At 32.0% G+C, this 20,016-nt stretch overlaps 1 protein-coding gene across 1 annotated transcript; it reads right to left on the minus strand.

Moving 5' to 3' along the window:
* Positions 1-223: 223 nt before the first annotated feature.
* LOC130815417 (cytochrome P450 CYP72A219-like) lies at positions 224-7,249 on the minus strand. Its single transcript, XM_057681882.1, has 5 exons — positions 6,900-7,249; positions 5,963-6,171; positions 2,706-2,956; positions 1,686-2,067; positions 224-954 (listed from the first exon to the last, which is right to left on the minus strand). Exons 1-5 carry the CDS (start codon positions 7,171-7,173, stop codon positions 529-531), a joined length of 1,542 nt encoding a protein of 513 aa, XP_057537865.1. The 5' UTR covers positions 7,174-7,249; the 3' UTR covers positions 224-528.
* Positions 7,250-20,016: the final 12,767 nt, after the last annotated feature.

A 20,016-nucleotide genomic window follows, 5' to 3' on the forward strand; every position in this document is an offset into this window, starting at 1 on the left:
CCAAAAGTTTATATTGATGGTTGAAGACTCATAGTATGTTATAAACTCTAACACTAAATGCAATATAGGTCCTCGTTTAAACATGATGTTGAATATTACACTATAATTGATGAGGTTATATACTCTAAAAAGTTTTGGATCTTTTGGCTCTTACCTTCTAATTTGTATGTTTTTTTTGGCTATTTAGCATAACTTTAATTTCCAAATCAAAAATCAAATAAAGTAAAACAATATATAAGTTGGCTTTTAATAAAACAATGCATTACATTTTCAAAAGAACACATCAAATGAAGATTGAAAAGAAAATAAGCCCAACTTCTATTAATAGAACATCATATATAGTCATAAAAAAGTGACATAATTTCCACAATTCCACTAACAAAACATACAAATATCAATCAAGACAAAAGGGATAACATAAAGATAAATTAGTTTATTTAATAAGCTTACGTACTAAATAAATCATCTAGATCAACATTACTTAAAAGACCTTAAATATGATCCAGATCATTTGCAATATTAAATCATTTAGATCTTGTGTAAGATGAGAGGAGTCCCAAATTGAGGTTCCAAGCTCACAAGAGCTCGAGGAGCATGGATATAAGATGGAGATAGCTCAAATGAGAAGCGTTGAAGTATCCTTGTCAAAGCAAGCTTAGCCTCGAGCAAGGCAAAATTTTGTCCAATACAAACTCGAGGTCCACCCCCAAATGGAAAGAAGGAACCCGAGACTTTAGCTGCATTGGAGACTCCTTCGGCAAATCGACCAGGATTATACTCATTTGCATCATTACCCCATATATTTGGATCTCTATGGACCATGATTGTTGGCAAACTAAGCTCGGTCCCATGCAACAAGGACAACCTTTTTAGTTGCGCATTTTTCTTGATGATTCGGGACATAGAGGTCACGGGCGGGTAAAATCTTAAGGTTTCGTTTAGAATCATAGGCACCTGCACAAGAAATTTCATTTCAATTCAAGGGATCGTTAGTTTTTCTATACGCTCTAACACGATCTCTCACAAAAGATTGGGCTAAAAGTATGGATGCACCTAGGGGTGTTCAACAAACCGAGGCGGGGGGGATGGGTCATGTCAAATGTTAAACGGGTCAGGGCAGGTCAAAATTTAAATGGGTTGGAGCAGGGCGGGTCATGTTAAACGGATCGGAGCGGGTCAAGCCCGTTTAATCCCGACCTACTTTGACTCGCTTTTAAAAAGTTCATAAAATAATTTTTTTATTATACTTTATGGTCCGTCGGATCGACCCACCTATATATATAATAATATCACGTAAAAATATTTAAAAAAAGTGGCAAATTGTTTTTCCACAATCAATTCCTATAATTATCCGACCCAACCCGACCCTTTACAACAAGGCCCATTAATGACCCGACCAGTTATAGACCCAACCCGCTAATAACCCGTTAAAATGTGACCAGACCCTTGACCTATTTGATCGACACGCCCCGTTGAACACCTCTAGATGCAACACAAGGTCTCTTCATACCTGACGCTGAACATTTCACTTTAAAAAAGAGTGGTTGAGATTAATACGAACACATAATCTCTTGTCACGCTAGCGATGAATCCATATTAAGGAACCAACTCAACCAAAAGCTTAAGCTGATGGTTAAGGCCCATGATATGTTATATACCCCAACACATACGACTTGATGACTTACAATTTTAAGATGATTGAGGGCATCAAAATCAGGAACTTGATCCTTGCCAAAACGTTGCAAGACTTCTTCCCTAGCTTTGGTTTGCCAATCTTGGTGTTGACTCAATAACAACATAGTCCAAGTAAGCAATGCAGCAGTGGTATCTTCTCCAGCTAAATGAAACAATTTACATTCTTGCATAACATCATCCATTGTCATACCACTTCCATGCTCTTCTATTTCTTTCTCATTAGACTCCAACATGATCCCTAATAAGTCATCTTTGTACTTGTAGTCACCTGTTTTTAGTGATTCTTTTCTCTTCCCTATTAAACTCTTCACTATTTCGTCGATCTCTTCATCCACTTTTATCTTCTTTCGGTTGAATTTAGCTGCTATTTCGCTGAAAATATACATATACATATACATGTCTTATTCATGCATTCCAAAATAAATTTTAATATAGATGGATGGAAATGATAGATATAGACAAAAAAATGAACAAAATGAGTTTTTTTATAAAAAAAATCTCAAAATAAGTTTCGGGGTAAATTTCAATTTTTAAAATAAATGTTTTTACGTTCAAGCTTATAGTCAGAATTTGTTTGATGTTACTAACAACGAACAAGAGAAGAACATATTGAAAGTCAAAAAATATTTAACAATGTGTTTTGTTCACTATTAGTATCAGCAAATAAAAGGAAAACAATGTAATACTTTTTAAAAGGGAAAAAATTTAGTCAAACATTTTTATTAGTTCGCCATTGTCAACAGCGAACTAATATTTGTTGTGTTTTTTTAGAGTCCACAACAATATCTTTATTTTGTCTGCTGTTACTGACAACGAATAAAGTCGTGTTGATATTTTTTCCTTTTAACATGTTCTTCTCTTCTAACAGCAAACAAGTCTCGACTTTAGGTTTGGACACAACGATGTTTATTTAAAAAATGAAAATATCCCAATGCTTATTTTGAAAATTCTTTTTTTCTAAAAAAAGCTCATTTTTTTTTATTCACTGTTTTGGGATATGGATAGCTAACCTGAATCCAGGAAGGTAATTAGTAACAGATCTAAGGACTTGAAAGGAAAGATCAGCATGTTGATCTTGGAGCTTAAATAAACGCTTGCCTTCTTCATAAGAACTGCCAAAAGCAGCTCTGGCAATCACATCTGCTGACATGCTGCTTAGATAACACCACACATCAATCTCTGCTGACCCTTCTTTTTCCACCATTTCGTCCCATTTCTTTAGAATGGTCTCGCAACTTAGCTGCATTATTGGCAACATGCTCTACAAACACAAATTAAACACTCAACTCTTTTTTTTTCTTTAGCTTTTTTTTTAGTAATTCTTGTATGAGACCGTCTCATCGTGAAACAGATTCATATAAGCAGACTATTAGTAAAAAGAACATTAAAAAACTATAAAATTTGCATTAACAATTATACAGAATGCAGTTTTTTTAATAGTTTGAACTGACAAATTAAAATCATCTTATGATAAGACGGACTCATTAAGAATTAGTGATTTATTTTGTTAGATAACCAAGTCAACATATATCACAACAAATAATGAAGAATTACAACTAAGCTAAAGCTACACAAATTTATTTTCCAAATTTATTTTCATCGCGATTTTTTATTGTCGTTTAGCCATATTTTTTTCAAGTATATCCATCACTTTTTTTAATTTTTACTCTAGTAGGGTTCTGTCTTGAGGACCGAATTACTTTCAGTTAAATTATTTTAGATCGAATCGTTTTTAGATCAAGTTAATTTTAAGTCGAATTGTGCCGGGTTTGTATTATATTCAAGTCGAACAATTATACCATTCAAGCATTTTTAAAGAATACTTTATTATTCATTTTTTTCCTAAAAGTATTTTAAAATACTATATCAATGAACTATATATCAATTCAAAATACAAAAATTAACTAAAAATACAATAAGTCTCCACTAAAAATAATGACGTGAAATAAAAAAGTTTGACAATAATGACGGATTTTTGGTTATTGCTTACAAGCTAATTAGCAATTGAATTTAGGTAAATTTCAAATTGCATTAACTTATAATAAGTTTGATGGTGGATTCGATCCAGTAGCTCACTTTGAAAAACAAATGGTCTAATTACTAAGATTTACTTACTTTAAAAGAAACCACTCCCTCTTCACCTTGTCATGTTTTTATTTTAATATATTTTTTAAACTTATAACATTTTTATATTAGATAGAGTCCTTAACTCTTTCATTCTATCCGTATAATTTAATGGTATTCGATCTCTTAATTATATTTGTGTTAATCGTTAGTATTGCAATCTCATAGACAATGAGAGAGTACCAATCTACTCATTTTAGTTGACAAGTACAATATCTGTCAATTGTTTTGTATGGACTTAGTACAATATTTTTTACTGAGAGTACAATCAAATGCAATAATTGAAAAATATTTCTTATTGCCTCCGTTTCCTTAGAGTGATTCTCATTTTTCATTTACTCATTTTATGTTGTTATATTTATTGTTTTCCTAAAAATTCTTTCTATTTATATTATGAAATTTCTGACTTAATTAATTTTATTCATGCTCATTTTAATATTTTAATAACGTTTATGGTCTCCACATATTTTCTATTAATATTACTTTAATATTTTATATTGTTTATGATTTCACACATTTCCTACTAACATTATTCAATCGTTTTCTAATAGTTATAGTTCCCATATATTTTCCATTAATTTTATTATAATATTTTCACTTTTCTTCCATCGAATACTATTTAATTAAATAATATATTTACCATCTGAAAAATTCTAGTTTTCTTAATTACGTAAACATATCTTGTAGAATAATTTTAAACAACAAATAGAGCATTATTAGGTTGGACACCAAAATATGATACAAATACTCCGGTTAATGTTTTGGTTGAGTAGCTTGTATTCATAAATTTCTAATCTATCAACGTAATTTGTAAATCAACACAAAAAAACAAAAATTTAAAAAATATATAAAAAACCACAAAATTCACGCCTTATAAAATTCTACCATATAAAGATGACTTGTGAACTTTATAAATTACAGTTTTTGACTAAGGCTCTTCATTTGTATTTTATAGACACGTGTGTACTGTATATGTTAAGAGGAAAATTCCTAGGTTTGTAGTTAAACTAGTATTAGGATTCTATCAATTATTTTTCTCTAAAAATTAAATAATAGAGAAGACTGAAGAGCCAGAAACGATACCGGGTCACTTGCAAGTTGGGTCATCTGTGAGAATCTCAATCTTCACATCTTTCCCAGATCTTGGGACTCACCAAACACTTAACGACAGGTGTAGAGACAACATAATCAACGATGTCATTATTTAAATAGTGGGCCTACTTGATTTGGGTGTGTCACTTTGAATTACTCCCACGTGGTTCGTGCCACCTTTTGTTTTTTCAACTTGCATTGTTTTATTTTTTTCAATCTATTTTTTCATTTAATCAATGAATTATAATTTTAATATTTATTTTTTATGAATTATAGCTATTAAAGTATTAAATTTTATTTAAACTAAAATAAAGCATTTCGACTATTTGATGATCGAAATTTTAGATTAATTGGTCGAATATCTAGATTTTTAGCCTAAATTTATAAATTTTGATATTTTAATGGCTATAATTCGCAAAAAATAAACATTAAGACTGTAATTTAAAAAATTACTAAACTTTAAGACTGTTATTCGCAAAATACTTTTTATAAAATAAAAATACTACAATTAGTACACTAAAGAAATAAATATTACTCCTTTCAAAAAGAAAGAAATAAATATTACTCCTAGAGTCACCCTATTTAATATATATTTTTTTTGTTTAATGCAATTTCATTAAAATAGAGGAAATACTTTAATAATCTCAGTTAGGCTAGCTTATAGGCCTCAAAGGTAACAAATAATGGACAAAATGTTTTCTCTTTGAATTTAAGCTATTTTATTTTAGCATGATCTCATTTATAAATTCATTTTGTGTTTTAAAATTATCAACGTATTCTTTTAATTTACTTGTTTTTTTAATTTCGTTCTTCAAGTACATATTAGGAATAACAAATTCCAAGTGTGTTAAACTCATGAGGAAGTATTCAAAGTTTCTAATAATTAAAGTGAATTGAAAAAAATGTCATGCAAATGAAAACTAAAAACTCAAGTGAGTTAAGGAAACATATCATGATTGGCTTGGTGTCAAATAATATCATACGAAAGCGTACAGTGAACATTTTTAAATCATAAGAAAAGTAAAAAATAGGATATGCTAAGTAAGAATACCTTCAATTTCTCAACATGAAAAGCAGGGTTAAGAATTCTTCTAATTTTGGCCCAATCTTCACCCTCTCGCATGACGAGACCAAAAGATCCGGTTCTCCTTGGACGTTCCTTCTGGAACACCTCATACTTGGTGAATATCTCCCTTATATATTCAGGATCTGTTATGTTTATTCTTGGTCTTCTTCCATACCAAATAAATGACTTTGTTCCTGCAACATCATTACATTTTTAATTATTATCTATATCACTAATTTTTTTATTCACGTCGTTTCACGGTGGGATGGTTTCAATTAGTTCATTTCAAACTCCTTAAAAAATTGTTTCGCATACATGTGTAAATGCGGATTTTATTTTTTTTTATGATTTTTTTTTACTAATAACCTATTTTTATGAACTCGTCTAATGGTGAAATGATCTCATACAAGACTTGCTAATGAAATATATTCAGATAATTATATTTACAACTATTGTCAATATCACCATATAATTTGAAAAATACGAGATGCACACATTTCATAAATTAAAAGTATTCCATCCTAAATTCACATGGTAATGGACGAAAGGCTAAAAATAACTTATATAGGGTGTACACCATCTTTAATTTATCGTAATGAGCAAACTACTTCAACATATTTCATAAGATATCATTGTGTATGCTCTAAGTTTTTAAGCTACTAATTTTTTAACTGAAAAAAAAAACTATTTTACTAAATTAACCAAAAGAATAAAACACATTAATAATAAATGATCCTTAGCTATAAAAAATTACAAACATTGATTATATGATGACATAGACATTAATGGTAAAATCTTATATCGTCATAAGTTGTAAAGAGTAATAAAAAGCGAGATTTTCAGAAGCTAATTATTTAAAATTGAAAAGTTTAGAATAAAATATTAATGATATAAATTTAAAAAAAGTAAAGGAAGAAAATACCATATTTTTGAACAATTTGATGAACAAGAGGCATGATCCTAGGCATAAGATCATGGGACAAAGAAGAAAAGGGTTTAGAAAGAGCAGAACGACTAAGACGGGTGATTTCTGGCAAATCTCCATGAATAGAATTATATGGATTTCCGCCAAATCCTTGATCTCTCAAATTTTTTTCAAGCTTTTTGGGTCTCCACCGTAAACTTTTTATTATTTGATATGCAATTTGTGTACATATTATCACCAATACAACACAAATTATCTGACTACCTTCCATATTCAATTAGACCAACTTATTCTTTGTTTTATTTTATATGCCCAATGGACTATGTTTATTCATAACTTATTGTCCTCCATTTATAGACATATATTATGGCTACGTCATAAAAATACAAATATAATATTATTAAATATTATAAATTAAATTCTTTAGAAAGAATCACGGCTTCACTATGAGACACCTATATAGTTTATTATTCCTTATTTGATTTTTTAAGGGCTGCGCTTGATAAATGTCTGATAGCTGAAGCTTGTAGCTAATTGGAGTAGTTGATTTGACTAATATTTTATTTTGAACACTATTATGAGCAACTTGATAAAAAAAAAGTACTCCCTACATCCCACTCAATTTACACCATTTAGATTGTCACAGTTATTTTACGTCATTTTTTAAATTGGAAATAGACTCCACCACCTTCTTTTCATCTCAACCACATAATTAAATAGGAAAAATTATCCTGAATAATACAACTTTTCGTTAACTTCCCTACAATAATACCAACTTTTGATCAAAAATAAATAACACGAATTTAGGGGTTTTTTTCTTGGAATAATATCAACTTTTGTTTATCAACTAATATACCAATTTTTTATTGTCATATAATCTCTTATTTTTGATTTTTAACATGTTAGGGATATTCTAGGAAAACATCCTTTAAATTAGTATTAGTCATGATTAATTAAAAGTTGATATTATTGTATGAAAATAAGCAAAAGATTGTATTATTTCTGATAATTTTCCTTCTTTTTAATATCATCCATACGTTATATTCTCTTTCTTTATTTAATAAAAGATTTTTCACAACTTCCTAAACTTTGCTTGAAAACGACGCTAACCCAAGATTGTTGAGGCTCGAGCCAAAATATTAATTATTGCCTTATAACTACTATTAACTATTAAAGCGTTATTTTTTTAGTATTTTTAGATGGGTCCGAGTCACAAGCCTCTCTTACCCCCTTATGGGGTCAATCCTGCTTAAAATCACTTGTTGTATTAGTTGGTGGGTTTTTTGACTACGCGCATCTCTCTTTACTCTTTCACTGGGAAACGAATATGATTTATCTGTATCTTTTAGGAACAAAAAACCTCCACCCTTAATTTTGTCTTGTGCGGGATAGTGTAATTTTTTTTTAACTATTTTTACCCACTAATGCATATACTGACCACCGCCTATTTTTTTAGTGCCCCTCGTGTAGCGCAAGGGTTGAATATCTTGTACACCACTCCAACCCTTCTCGATTGTACGACATTTATTGATTTCTTATAGGCCATAATGTATCACGCTTATGCTGTAATAATCTCTCTTTTTTTATCTCTTTTCTAGGGTAGTCTCCTACTTCTGTCTCGCATGGGTTTACACTTTACACGAGTGCATTTTTTATAAATAAATAAAGAAAACGGAAAAATAGGGGTATATGTCTGTTTAAATTTACTTGTAATGTTTGTTTTTTATGCAGTTTAATGTACTAATTTAATTTTTGATATCTCTAATCATGTATAATAACAAATATAAAAATTTAATATTAATAATCTTTACAAAGAGACGAATCAAACAAGATTTCACTTGATTATGTTTTAACTTATAGATTAAAAACTAATCAAAAATTAAGAGTTATAAATGAATAATGTGATTTTTTTCTAACATAGAACAGAGGAAGTAGTTTTATTTGCTTTTGATTGAAAATTAGATAGTTAGCTATAATTGTGCAAATAGAAAGTACAAAGAGAAAGTAGTGAAATGAAGTCCAATGATAGAAACAGTGCAATTTCATTTGGGTATTATTAAATATCGCCATCTTTTTCATTTTATCGCCGCCCTATATATAATGAATTTTTAAGATTGTCCCTGCATAATTTTCGAACTCAAAAACTATAACATCTCTTTAAAACTCTCTAAAAACACTATGTTAACTTAAAAAAGCTAAAAGTGTACATCGAATAACAATGACGAACCAAAACGAGCATGATAACGATTCGGTAAGTAATTAATCGATTCGAAATTTTTCAAAAAAATTTAAAAAAAATTTCAGAACCCTCAGTCACACAAAATGTGTGACCCCTCCTAAGTCAAGTCGCAACTTTTGAGCGACTCGGGGGTTCTGGAATTTTTTTTTTGAAAAAATAATTCTTTTTATTAATTATAATTATTTTTTAAGTTATTATTATTTATTAAATATTATAGTAACTTATTTTATTTACTCATATATTTATTTATATTTTTGTGTTTACTTAAATTATTTATTAATGTTATTTTAATTTATTTTATTTTATATATGTATTTTATTTAGTAAAATTTTTTATTTCATATTTTTGTATCGATATTGTTAATATATAGAAATTTGAATTATTAAACTAATTGATATTGTTAATATATTAAATAGTTTAATCTTTTAATTATTATGAATAAATTTATATTTGCAGAAGTTTGAAAACTTTGGGAATAATGTAGATTACTCTGATAGATTTGTTACCGATAGGAAAATTTGATTTTGTAGATGATTTGCATGCTTGGGCTGATGAGATAGCACTAAGAATTGGTTTTCAATTTACACGTGCTTTATATAAACAAAAGAAAAAGGACGTTTTAGAGTGAGTTTGTATTTAAGATGTTACCGCTATGGTAATATAAGGGGTGATTTGCATAACTTAGACAATATTGTCCGACCTGGTTCCAAAAGTAGGGCTTGTGGGTGTAAATTTATGATTTTAGGAAGTAGTTGTAAACTAGGGGAAAGACCTTGGACGATAAGAGTGTTTCCTGGTGAAAAGGAAGACATAACCACCCGTTCTTGGTGTATAGAGATTGTCAAATAAGAGTAAATAGGATGACTGTCGATATTAGGTAGCACATACGAGATTTTAGTGCAACTAGCATGCAACCAACATTTATAATGACTTCAATTAGAAGGAATTTTCCTGGTTTTTTTGCTAGTATGAATCAAATTTATAATGTAAGACAGTCAATAAGGAGAGAAGAAATGGATGGTAGGACTTTTCTTCAACACTGTCTATATATGGCCATAGAGCATAATTATGTAGTTTGGACAGACTTGGATAGTGAGGGGCAGTTGAGTAGATTATTGATTGCAAATCCAACATCAATGCAAATGATACGTACGTGGCCCCATGTTGTGTTGATAGACACAATGTACAAAACTAATAAGCAAAAATGGCCCATTTGCGAAATAATTGGAATGACGCCAACCAATCACAACTTCTTGGTTGTGTTCTGTTTGATGCGAGATGAGGCGGCTGTGTCTTATTCTTGGGTGTTGGAGAGGTTGAGGGATATTTACGGCAGAGTTCAGACGACTAACGTAATCGTAACGGATCGAGAAGAGGGTTTGTCTGCAGCTATTCGTGTTGTCTTTCCAGGTAAACAGATTTTAATGATTAATTATTGTCGATCTATATACTATATATATATCTCAATTAATTTTAAATTTCTATTTAATGTAGATGTAAAATATTTATTATGGTATGGCATATTGGCAATGACGTGGAGAACATGGTTGACAAATTATGCAGCGGCAAGAGAAATCAACAGGGGCAGATATTCAGGCAAACAAAATGGAACCCCTTGGTTAACAGTCTTACGAAATTTGAAAACAGATGGGAAGAGATTGTGTCTACTTGGTCGACTAGGAACATGAGGTTGTGCGATATTTGGCTGGAACTAGATTCCTCACAAAGAGAAATTTGTGCGTGTGTGGACGAATGACTGTTTGCACTTGGGTAACCAGAATACGCAGTAGAGTTGAAAGCCAACACTCTTCCTTCAAGTACTACCTGGGTAGCAGTAATAGCTAATTTGATACCCTCTTTAAAAGGGCACACACACGAATAACGAATCAGCAATCGACGATAAGACAAGCTCTGAAGGAATCTATGAATTCGATTTCAAGGACGTCGCGACTTAATTTTTTGAAACCGTTGTATCGTCATGTTTCCATATTTGCCTTGGAACAATTGATGATGGAGCACAACCGGATGTTAAACTTGGAGATTTATGTTTTTGACAAATGCGGTTGTGTACTTGAAAGAACCCACGGATTACCCTGCGCGTGTTACTGTTACTTGTCAATCAAGTCTCATGGTTCGTTGTACTTGGACGATATACATCCATTTTGGAAAACGTTAAAGTACTTAGAGGCAGAAGAAGACGCCAATGAATAAGTACGGCACGCAAACGCCGATGATAAAGAGTACTTTCAATCGTTGGTGGATGAAGTTTTAAAAGCCGACCCCATAGTTGTACGACGCATGTCTCAGGTACTTGAACATGAACTACACCCTGATAATAACCGATATACCTGAACCACAAGCAAGTCCACCAAGGAAGGGAAGACCAACGACAAGCAGAACCCTTAGGAGAAACAAAAGTGCGTTCGAGTACAGTAGATCATCCTCAAGGGGTCGAGGATCCAGATCTTTATCACGCGGGAGATCTAGTGGTAGATCTAGCAACCGATCAAACCAAACGTCAGTTGGAATTAACTTCAGTTTCAACTTATCTGGTACCCGTATTTCCTTTCCTATAATCATATATGTTTTATATCAACTGAATGATATTTATATACTGTTATTTTTTCATATGGCTCAGCAGGTCGTGATTTTTCACTTTTTCCGTGGTCAAATCACATTCCGTATATTCTTTTGCCGTACCTGTTTGATTGAATTGATGTTAGAGGTGACGGAAACTGTGGATTTAGAGCTATTGCCGTCACAGAGTTAGGGGGCGAGGAGGCATAGCCTCTTTTATGACGTGCAATGAGTTTGGAAATGGAAACGCATAGAGATCAATATGCACGCGTGTATCTATTAGTAGAGTTGGTGGAGAATGCTATATACAGAATTGGTGCCCATAGAAAAGGACCTGCCCCGTACAGTCACTGGATGGAAATGACAGCATTGTATTCTGCACCAACGTTTCTTAACATTGCAATTGCGTATTATAGCTTTGCCGATGGTAATCCAATGTATAATTGTTTAGTGCTTCCGGCAAGGAGAACAAGGGGAATGCATGACGTTAATAAACTTGTACATATTCTTTGGGTGAACGTGAATCATTATGCTTAGCTTTTAATGAACGATGATTCATCTCCACTGCCGCCAGTCCAGCAAAATTGGAGAGCAGCAGCTAACAATTCATGTAGAGATTTAGAGAGACAATGTCGCAACAGGATATCACTTTGGAATAGACTGTGCGGCGTACAACGACCACAACATAATAACACCACCGAAGATGCAGTTAATTTAGATACTCCATAGTACAATGTTGTGTAGCCTGCGCGTTGATTGTATTTAGTGTTTTCATTTTATTAATTGTATTCATTATAGTAATTGTATTTATAGTATTCATTCCATAATTAAGTTCGTGAATAAATATGTTAGTGAATCAAACGCAATGCATAATAAGACAAATTCTTCATCAATATAAACATAAATGTCTATGAAGGGTTGTGCCCTCTAAACTCTTTCCATTCGTCAAACAAATCTCTAAGTTAATCCAAATACAAATCAGCAGCCTGTCTTTCCTAGGGCGTCATATTAACAACAGCTGGCATCCTAAGCAATGGCGCGAGTTGAGTTGGAAATTCAGCTACAAACTGTACAAACAAAACAATTGTATTACCAAAAAATTAGACAACAATTTCGGTAATGACACATAAAAATGAAACAGATAAATAGAAACACTAATTATTCAACTTTGTTATCCGCTGCACCAAACACAGCAGTAGGTCCTTCACCGGGGATGAGAAATGTGTGGGAAAACGCTCTAAACCAGTCGATATACTCAGGGAAAGCCTCTGATGGAACAAATGCTCGACGCAGTGCCTGATTACCAACATGAGCACAATAGGGGAGCCTACTCCACATCTCCGTGTGCATAGACGGAGAAGCGAATGTCACTGAATAGGAACCCTGTGCTGGTCGCAGAGCTTGGGTAGGTCTCAACGGAGGGGGGGGGGGGGAATAGCCTGTACAAAACCAAGCTGTCTGACTGTCCTCTCAGGCAAAAACACCTCCACGATATCAAAACAGGTGATACCCCCGATATAGGCAGTGCGTGGGTGCTCGTTCAATAAATCCCTAGGAGAAGTCATGTACGGAGTCCATTCCACCTGCTTACAAAGAAAATTAACATAAACAACATAATATAAAATTAAAATAATTAATATAACGATGTGTGAGGTCATGTACAAAACTTGTGTCTTTGTCATAGAGTCCAGTATACTCCTACTGTCTCTCAGTCTGCTCAACTCACGAATTGGCTTCTGCGGGGACCACTTCTCTGCCCCTAGTCTTGTTAGGCATATCAGCTTGACGAGGATGGGGGCGGAAGGATGGGAAGTACTCATAAATCCATGCCTGCAACAGTGTCAGACAACCAGCAATAGTCTGCACCCAGTCCTTGTCGCCATATCCAGTTGGCGATACATGTTAGCCAGTGTCACTGCACCCTACGCAATCTCATCCTGATCAGCACTCATAGCAAGTATAGGGTGAGGCCGCATCCCGACTCTAGTCTTATCCACCAGCAGCGTGGAACCCACTATAGCCATGTAGTACGTAGTAGTTTGAGTCTCTAGAGACTGAGAACGGCGGCATAGCTGCAACATTTCACCAACGTTAATGCTCCCGCTGATAAAGTACCCCTTCTTACGCAGTTCCGAAATTGGCTCCCCAAACAGACCGGCCAGGCCAAGCTTCCACTCACCATTAGTAGGTTTAGCGGAAAGTGAATCGTCAATGCCAACTCCTAAAATGCGTTGCACGCCGTGCAACATTATGGTCATCTCCCCTATGGCATGTGGAAGGTGTTGGTATCAAGCTGTCACCTCTCCACAAAGGCCGTAATAAGAGCACTATCAATGTGATGGTGCATTATGTACGGCAGACGACCTAGAGGAGTGGCAGGTAACACCCCGTACAGCTCATCAGACATGTCCTGCGGTCTGATGATCGCCTCCAACGTCCTCTTCCTAGGGTGACAATCCAAAATCGGAGGCGTGAATCTCATCCCTCAAATATAACCTTCGCTACTTGCCCACCGTAGCTGGGTATTAAACTGGTGTCAACAGGGCCCCCAGGCTGGGGTGATGTGATCAACCAGTCATATCCACGGACTGTGAGCGCCTCCTCCTTCGTGGAGCCGCATCCTCAACCTGGCTGAATCCTGCGTGATCAAAAGTGCCAGCCATGCCATGCCCTCTATTCTTAAATTGTCCTACATGCCCTCTGACGAGCGTCCAATCAACAGGATGCCCGACAGACTCATCCTGACTGACAGACTCTTCCCGACTGACAGACTCGTCGTAATCAATATCATCATCACCTGAGTTGACCGTATTACTACGCAGGCTAGTCTGGCGCTCAAAGCGACTACGCACATGGTCTAGGGTACTCGAACGTTGGGCCTGACTATGTCTGGCCGCCTGTTCCTGCCTAGCTCGCCTTACAGAACCCATAACCCCCCTCTCAATAAACTCGGCCTAGAACTATTCCCGCACAATAACCCTCTAATAAAGTCTTTTTCTTTTCTCTGATTTTCAGTCATTTACTACAATTTTCATATTTTAATAAGCTATTAATAAAAAATTAAAAGCATAAAAAAATACATTAAGTTATATTCATTTTAGTAACACTTACAATATTAATTTAATAAACATTTAAGAAAATTTAATAAACACTTACAATCATATAAATTATTCACAACTAAAATATTTCACACATATAAACAAATAAACAATTATTATATTAATAAATAATTAAACAACTAAAATAAAATTTTATTAACAATTATTATATTAAAAAATAATTACCAACTAAATTTTAATTAACATATTATTATTATATTAAAAAATAATTAAACATTTAAATAAATTATTTAAATTCAAAATTAATTATTATAATAATATTATCATAATATGATAATATATTAAAATAAAATAATTTATTACAACATTTATTAAATAATAATAACTTAAAAAATAAATTAAATAAACAAAAGGAATATCAAAATTAAAAAAAAAATTACGACTGAATCTAGGTGGAGTCGCACAAAAAGTGCGACTGAACCTAGGAGGAGTCTCACAAAAAGTGCGACTGTTCCTAGGTTCAATCGCACTTTTTGTGTGACTCCACTTAGGTTTAGTCGCAATTTTTGTGCAACTCATAATTTTTTTTAGTTTTAAATTACATTAAAATAGAAATTACCTCAAGTTTTTGTTAACGACTCCTCCTAGGTTTCAGTCGCACTTGAGCTCCGATTAATTTTATGTGTAGATTTTGTGTGTTTTTGAAGTAATAAAAGTGTTATTGAGTGAGTTTGAAGTGTTTTATAGAAATTTTAAAATTTTTAAGTCTACAGGCATTTTCGTCATTTTATTAAATTAATTTAAAATAGGGGTGGCGATAAAAAGGAAAGCGTGGCGAAAAATAAGAATTGAGTTTCATTTTGAAGGATTATAATGAAAAATGGCATAAATTTATTATTTTTCTTATGAGCGAGAGACACTATATATATAATTAGGTATGATGATGATCATTATGGTACAGGTTCATTATTTATTGAAGAAGTGTATACTTATGGGAAAGTAGAAAAATGTAAATGAGATGAAAAAATAAGTTAAATGTGTAAATAAGAATTAAAAAAAAGTATGAATCATGACTAAAATTGAGCAAAATCGATGAGGCGAATTGAAAAGGAAAATAGTGCAAACCCCATCGAATAGGAGGTGTATTTTTTTTTTCACAATTTCAAAGCATAATTCAGATCTTAATATATATATATATAAAGATATAATTTATAAAAATATTATAATAAATAGGAAAAACTGTTAAAAAGTACCTAATAAATTTTTTTTTCAAAAAAGCACCTAATAAATTTTTTTTTTCAAAAAAGCACCTAATAAAAAATAAATTTCCAAAAAATTTTCTTTTCAAAAGATTACCAAGTAACGGCTAGAGTTAAGTTTTCCGTTATCATTTGTCTTTTCCCTTCGAAAAAAATGACCCAATTTCATTCCTTATTCAAAATATTTTCTCTCTCTTATAATTCCCCATCTTCTTTCTCACTCACTGTTTCGAAGACCCTCATTACGGATGCCCCATCTTTTTCGCCCAAGCAACCATTTGTTAGCAAATTTAAAGTTCTTCTTCCTTTAGTATTTCCTTACTCATCTTCACACACTTCCCTCTGCGAAAATTTTCAAGTAACTTTGCCCTAATTTTTTTTTGTTCAAAAATTTGGCATAATTTTGTTGAATTTTACACTTTTGCTTTAATTCTGCTTGTTGAGTTTTACACGTTTACTTTAATTCTTCTTGTTGGATTTGTGATTGGATTTTGATTTTTTTTTCAATTACTTTGTTTTAGGCTATGTGACCTCATGAAACCTATTAAGATTAGGATTTATTCGGGATTTTTTTTTGTAACAAAATGTAATAGTATTGTGTATGATTGGAAGGGTTTTAGGATTAAGACATTAAAAGAAGAAGTTTGTTACTTTGAAATTGCACATTTGATTAAGAATGATTGTGGTTTGGATGATGTGGGAAGGATTTTGGTATAAAAGGGTACACTTTATTTGATAGGAAAAGTAAAATTAAAGATGATAAAAATATCCCTTCCTTTTTAAAATCCTGTGAAATTGATGAATGGTACCACTTATACATCGTACATGAAGGGGATAATATGGGGGAAAATCCAAAGACCACTTGTATATATGATGCTATGTTTGTATTAGAAATTATATTGTGTTATTGGTACTCTTTTAAAAAGAATAATTTTATTAGGTACTTTTTAAAGATGGACAAAAAAGATAACGAAAAACTTAACCCCGGTTGTTACTTGATACTCTTGAAAATAAAATTTTTTGTTAGGTATTTTTTGTAAAGTTTTTTTTTATTAAGTACTTTTTTAAAAATAAATTTTTTTATTAGGTACTTTTTGACACTCTTTTCTAATAAATATAACAATATTTCAAAAGATAATATTTTAAGTTAGATATTTATGAAAGACCATTCTCATATTTATCTCTCGGAATATTCTAATAAAACATAACGAGCTTAACCAAATGAGAAATTATAATATTACTCAAAAAAACAAAGAGAAATTATAATATTAAAACTTTTCTAATCAACATTACCAGTGACCAACAATATATAGTGTGTCCTGCAAGGCTGCAATAAAGTTTTCATTCTGTGAAATGGGAAAATACAACAAAACGAGAGACCCACTTTTTCCATGAGACAATCCACGATCACGACTTATATGTCACATGTTTTAAAAAAAATTACTCTTATTTTTTATTCAATACTTCCTTCTTTCCAAAATATTTACCCCAAACACATTTTTATACAATTTAATATGTTTGTCAAATTGTTTATATTTAAAGTTAATACAACACTAAAAATTATAAAAATTTGATATTATGAAATATGCGACGAAATGAATAAAACAAGATCCCAAATAAGGAACTATATTGTTATACAGTAAATCAAATAATACTTAATAGTACCGTTTTACTTGAAATGGATTATTTAATAGGAGTTTTTTTTTTTTAAGTAAAAAAGCGCCATTCCTAGGATGTTTAGTTAGGTACTAGTAGCATTTGTTAAGCCTTTGTGTGATGATCTTGTAAGTTTAATTAAATAAGTTTTTTGAAATTAAAATTTTAAAAATTAAGTTCCTAACAAAATATTTCTCAAACCAAATAAGCGAGTAATATTGTTCTTTTAATTAAATATAAACATAGGAAATGAGAGATTAGCCATTATTAAAGTAGTTAAACGGGTACAGAACCACTAATAGACCATTAACCATTATAAGTTGCACGAGGTCGATCGTGGACTAAGGTTACTGTGAATTGGACAGTGCATCGTCGGAGATACATTAAGGCGTGGGTGGGACATAAAGATTACAGAGATCAGGGAGAGGAGATTAATGGACAATACAGTGATTGTCTCATATGGTATCATGTAGCCACTTGAATCGTTCTATTTGGTTTCTGTATGAGAGAGTTATGCCCATTTTCGTATCGAGGTGTCTTGAAATCAAACGGGATTTTTAAATTGGAATCAAAACCTTTGAAATTTAATGGGTAATCTTCTAATATGGTTTTTGGGCTCATCTAAGCTTTTTATTGGGTTTATTGGGTGGGTTAAAGTGTAGGTTCGAGTTTGTTTGGGTTGAGAGTAAAGCATAATGAAAAGGACGTCTAGAATAACATCTAGTTGAAGTTTCTTCAAAATTTTTTGTAGAATTGTATTTAGCTGTCCATAAGTTCCCAAAGGAACAAAGTGGTTTTGCTAAAATGGCTTAATATTATTAAATAAGTTGTCATCGTTGTAAGGGTTGTGTAAACCTTGGTATTAAAATGGAATTGACTTATGGATCTATATATACATTATTATAATTATGTTAATCTATAAATAAATTATAAAGACCCATTAAATCGTTTAATCTTATAATAAATGATTATTTATATATAAATTGTTATAATTTTGTTACTATTGTATGCATTATTGTAATGTTGCATTTATTTGAAAACAGTAACATGTTAATAAAAAGGCTTGATAGTAAGGAAATGTCGAACCATGCTTTCGGCATGTAAAAAAATGTGGGACGTGTTTTCCGGCACGTAAAATACGGCAAGCATAGTAAGATTATTAACCTGACCTGTGGCTCGAGCAATATTAACCGGGGAAGAATGACGACTCCTACAAAGTTAGAGGTTCTGGTTTATCTCATCCTAACAGGCCCTTACATATATCAAACAAAGATCATGTGTGTTGCATTCATTTAATAAATATTTGGATTCCACGCCATAACACTCAAGCAGAAGTGTCAGTGAATCACGCCCTGGTGCTCAAGTAGAAGGACCAGAAGTTTAATATATATAAATCTCAAATAAAAATGAATTCCCTATACTACATTAGATACCTTGCATATTGTTTATTGTGATGCACTTAATTTTGCATATTACTTATTGCAATGCATATATTTTCTATACTTGTATAATTACTGGCAAGTTTTCATACTCGATTTAATAGCTGACCCAATTTCCACCATCTATTCTGACTTATGTGAAGTGCTATGTGCTATATAGAGTCCCTTTTTGGTGCTATAAAAGTTTTATTGTTTGGTGTACTACTCAGTCGTGGTTGCTGATACTACACAGTTTTATTGTCTACTCTAAATAACTCTCCCTTGAGGAATAGTGTATTTATAAGTATTGCAGGTGTTAGTTGGATATCATAGTAGCGCAGCGAAGCGTGGTCAGAACTTCTCTCTCGAGATGAATTGCATATTTGATTTTCATTGTAAATAATATATATGTATTTAAGTATTTTATTCGTTTTAAACATATTCGTAAAATGGCTTTTGTCTAAATCTTAATAAAGTTTTTTTTAATTTATTCAAGTATTTATTTATAAAACTTTGAATTGTTTGCTTAAACCTTTGGTTTGAGGACAAAATAACCGAGTAATTAGTCAAAAGTCATTCGCTATGTCAGAAAAAGTATTTTATTAAAGGTGATTAAGACTCGGGTTGTTACACTAACTCCGCCTCTAACGGCTCCTGGACTCACTCATGACGAGATGTATCTCATTTTCATCCCTATAACTTTTGGCTTTAGAATCAATCAGATTGTGAGTGTTCCCTTGTAGTTTATCTCAGTCTATATACCATTTATGAGGGCGATACTGCCACTACTAATTCTTAAGTTATAGCTTGTATATATTTGAGTATATATGACTTTATAGTTGATGAGCAATTGTATATATATATATGTATATATAAGTTATTTACATTGTTATATGTTAAATGTGT

The sequence above is a fragment of the Amaranthus tricolor genome, chromosome 6, assembly GCF_026212465.1.
Source record: "Amaranthus tricolor cultivar Red isolate AtriRed21 chromosome 6, ASM2621246v1, whole genome shotgun sequence".
NCBI lineage: Eukaryota > Viridiplantae > Streptophyta > Magnoliopsida > Caryophyllales > Amaranthaceae > Amaranthus > Amaranthus tricolor.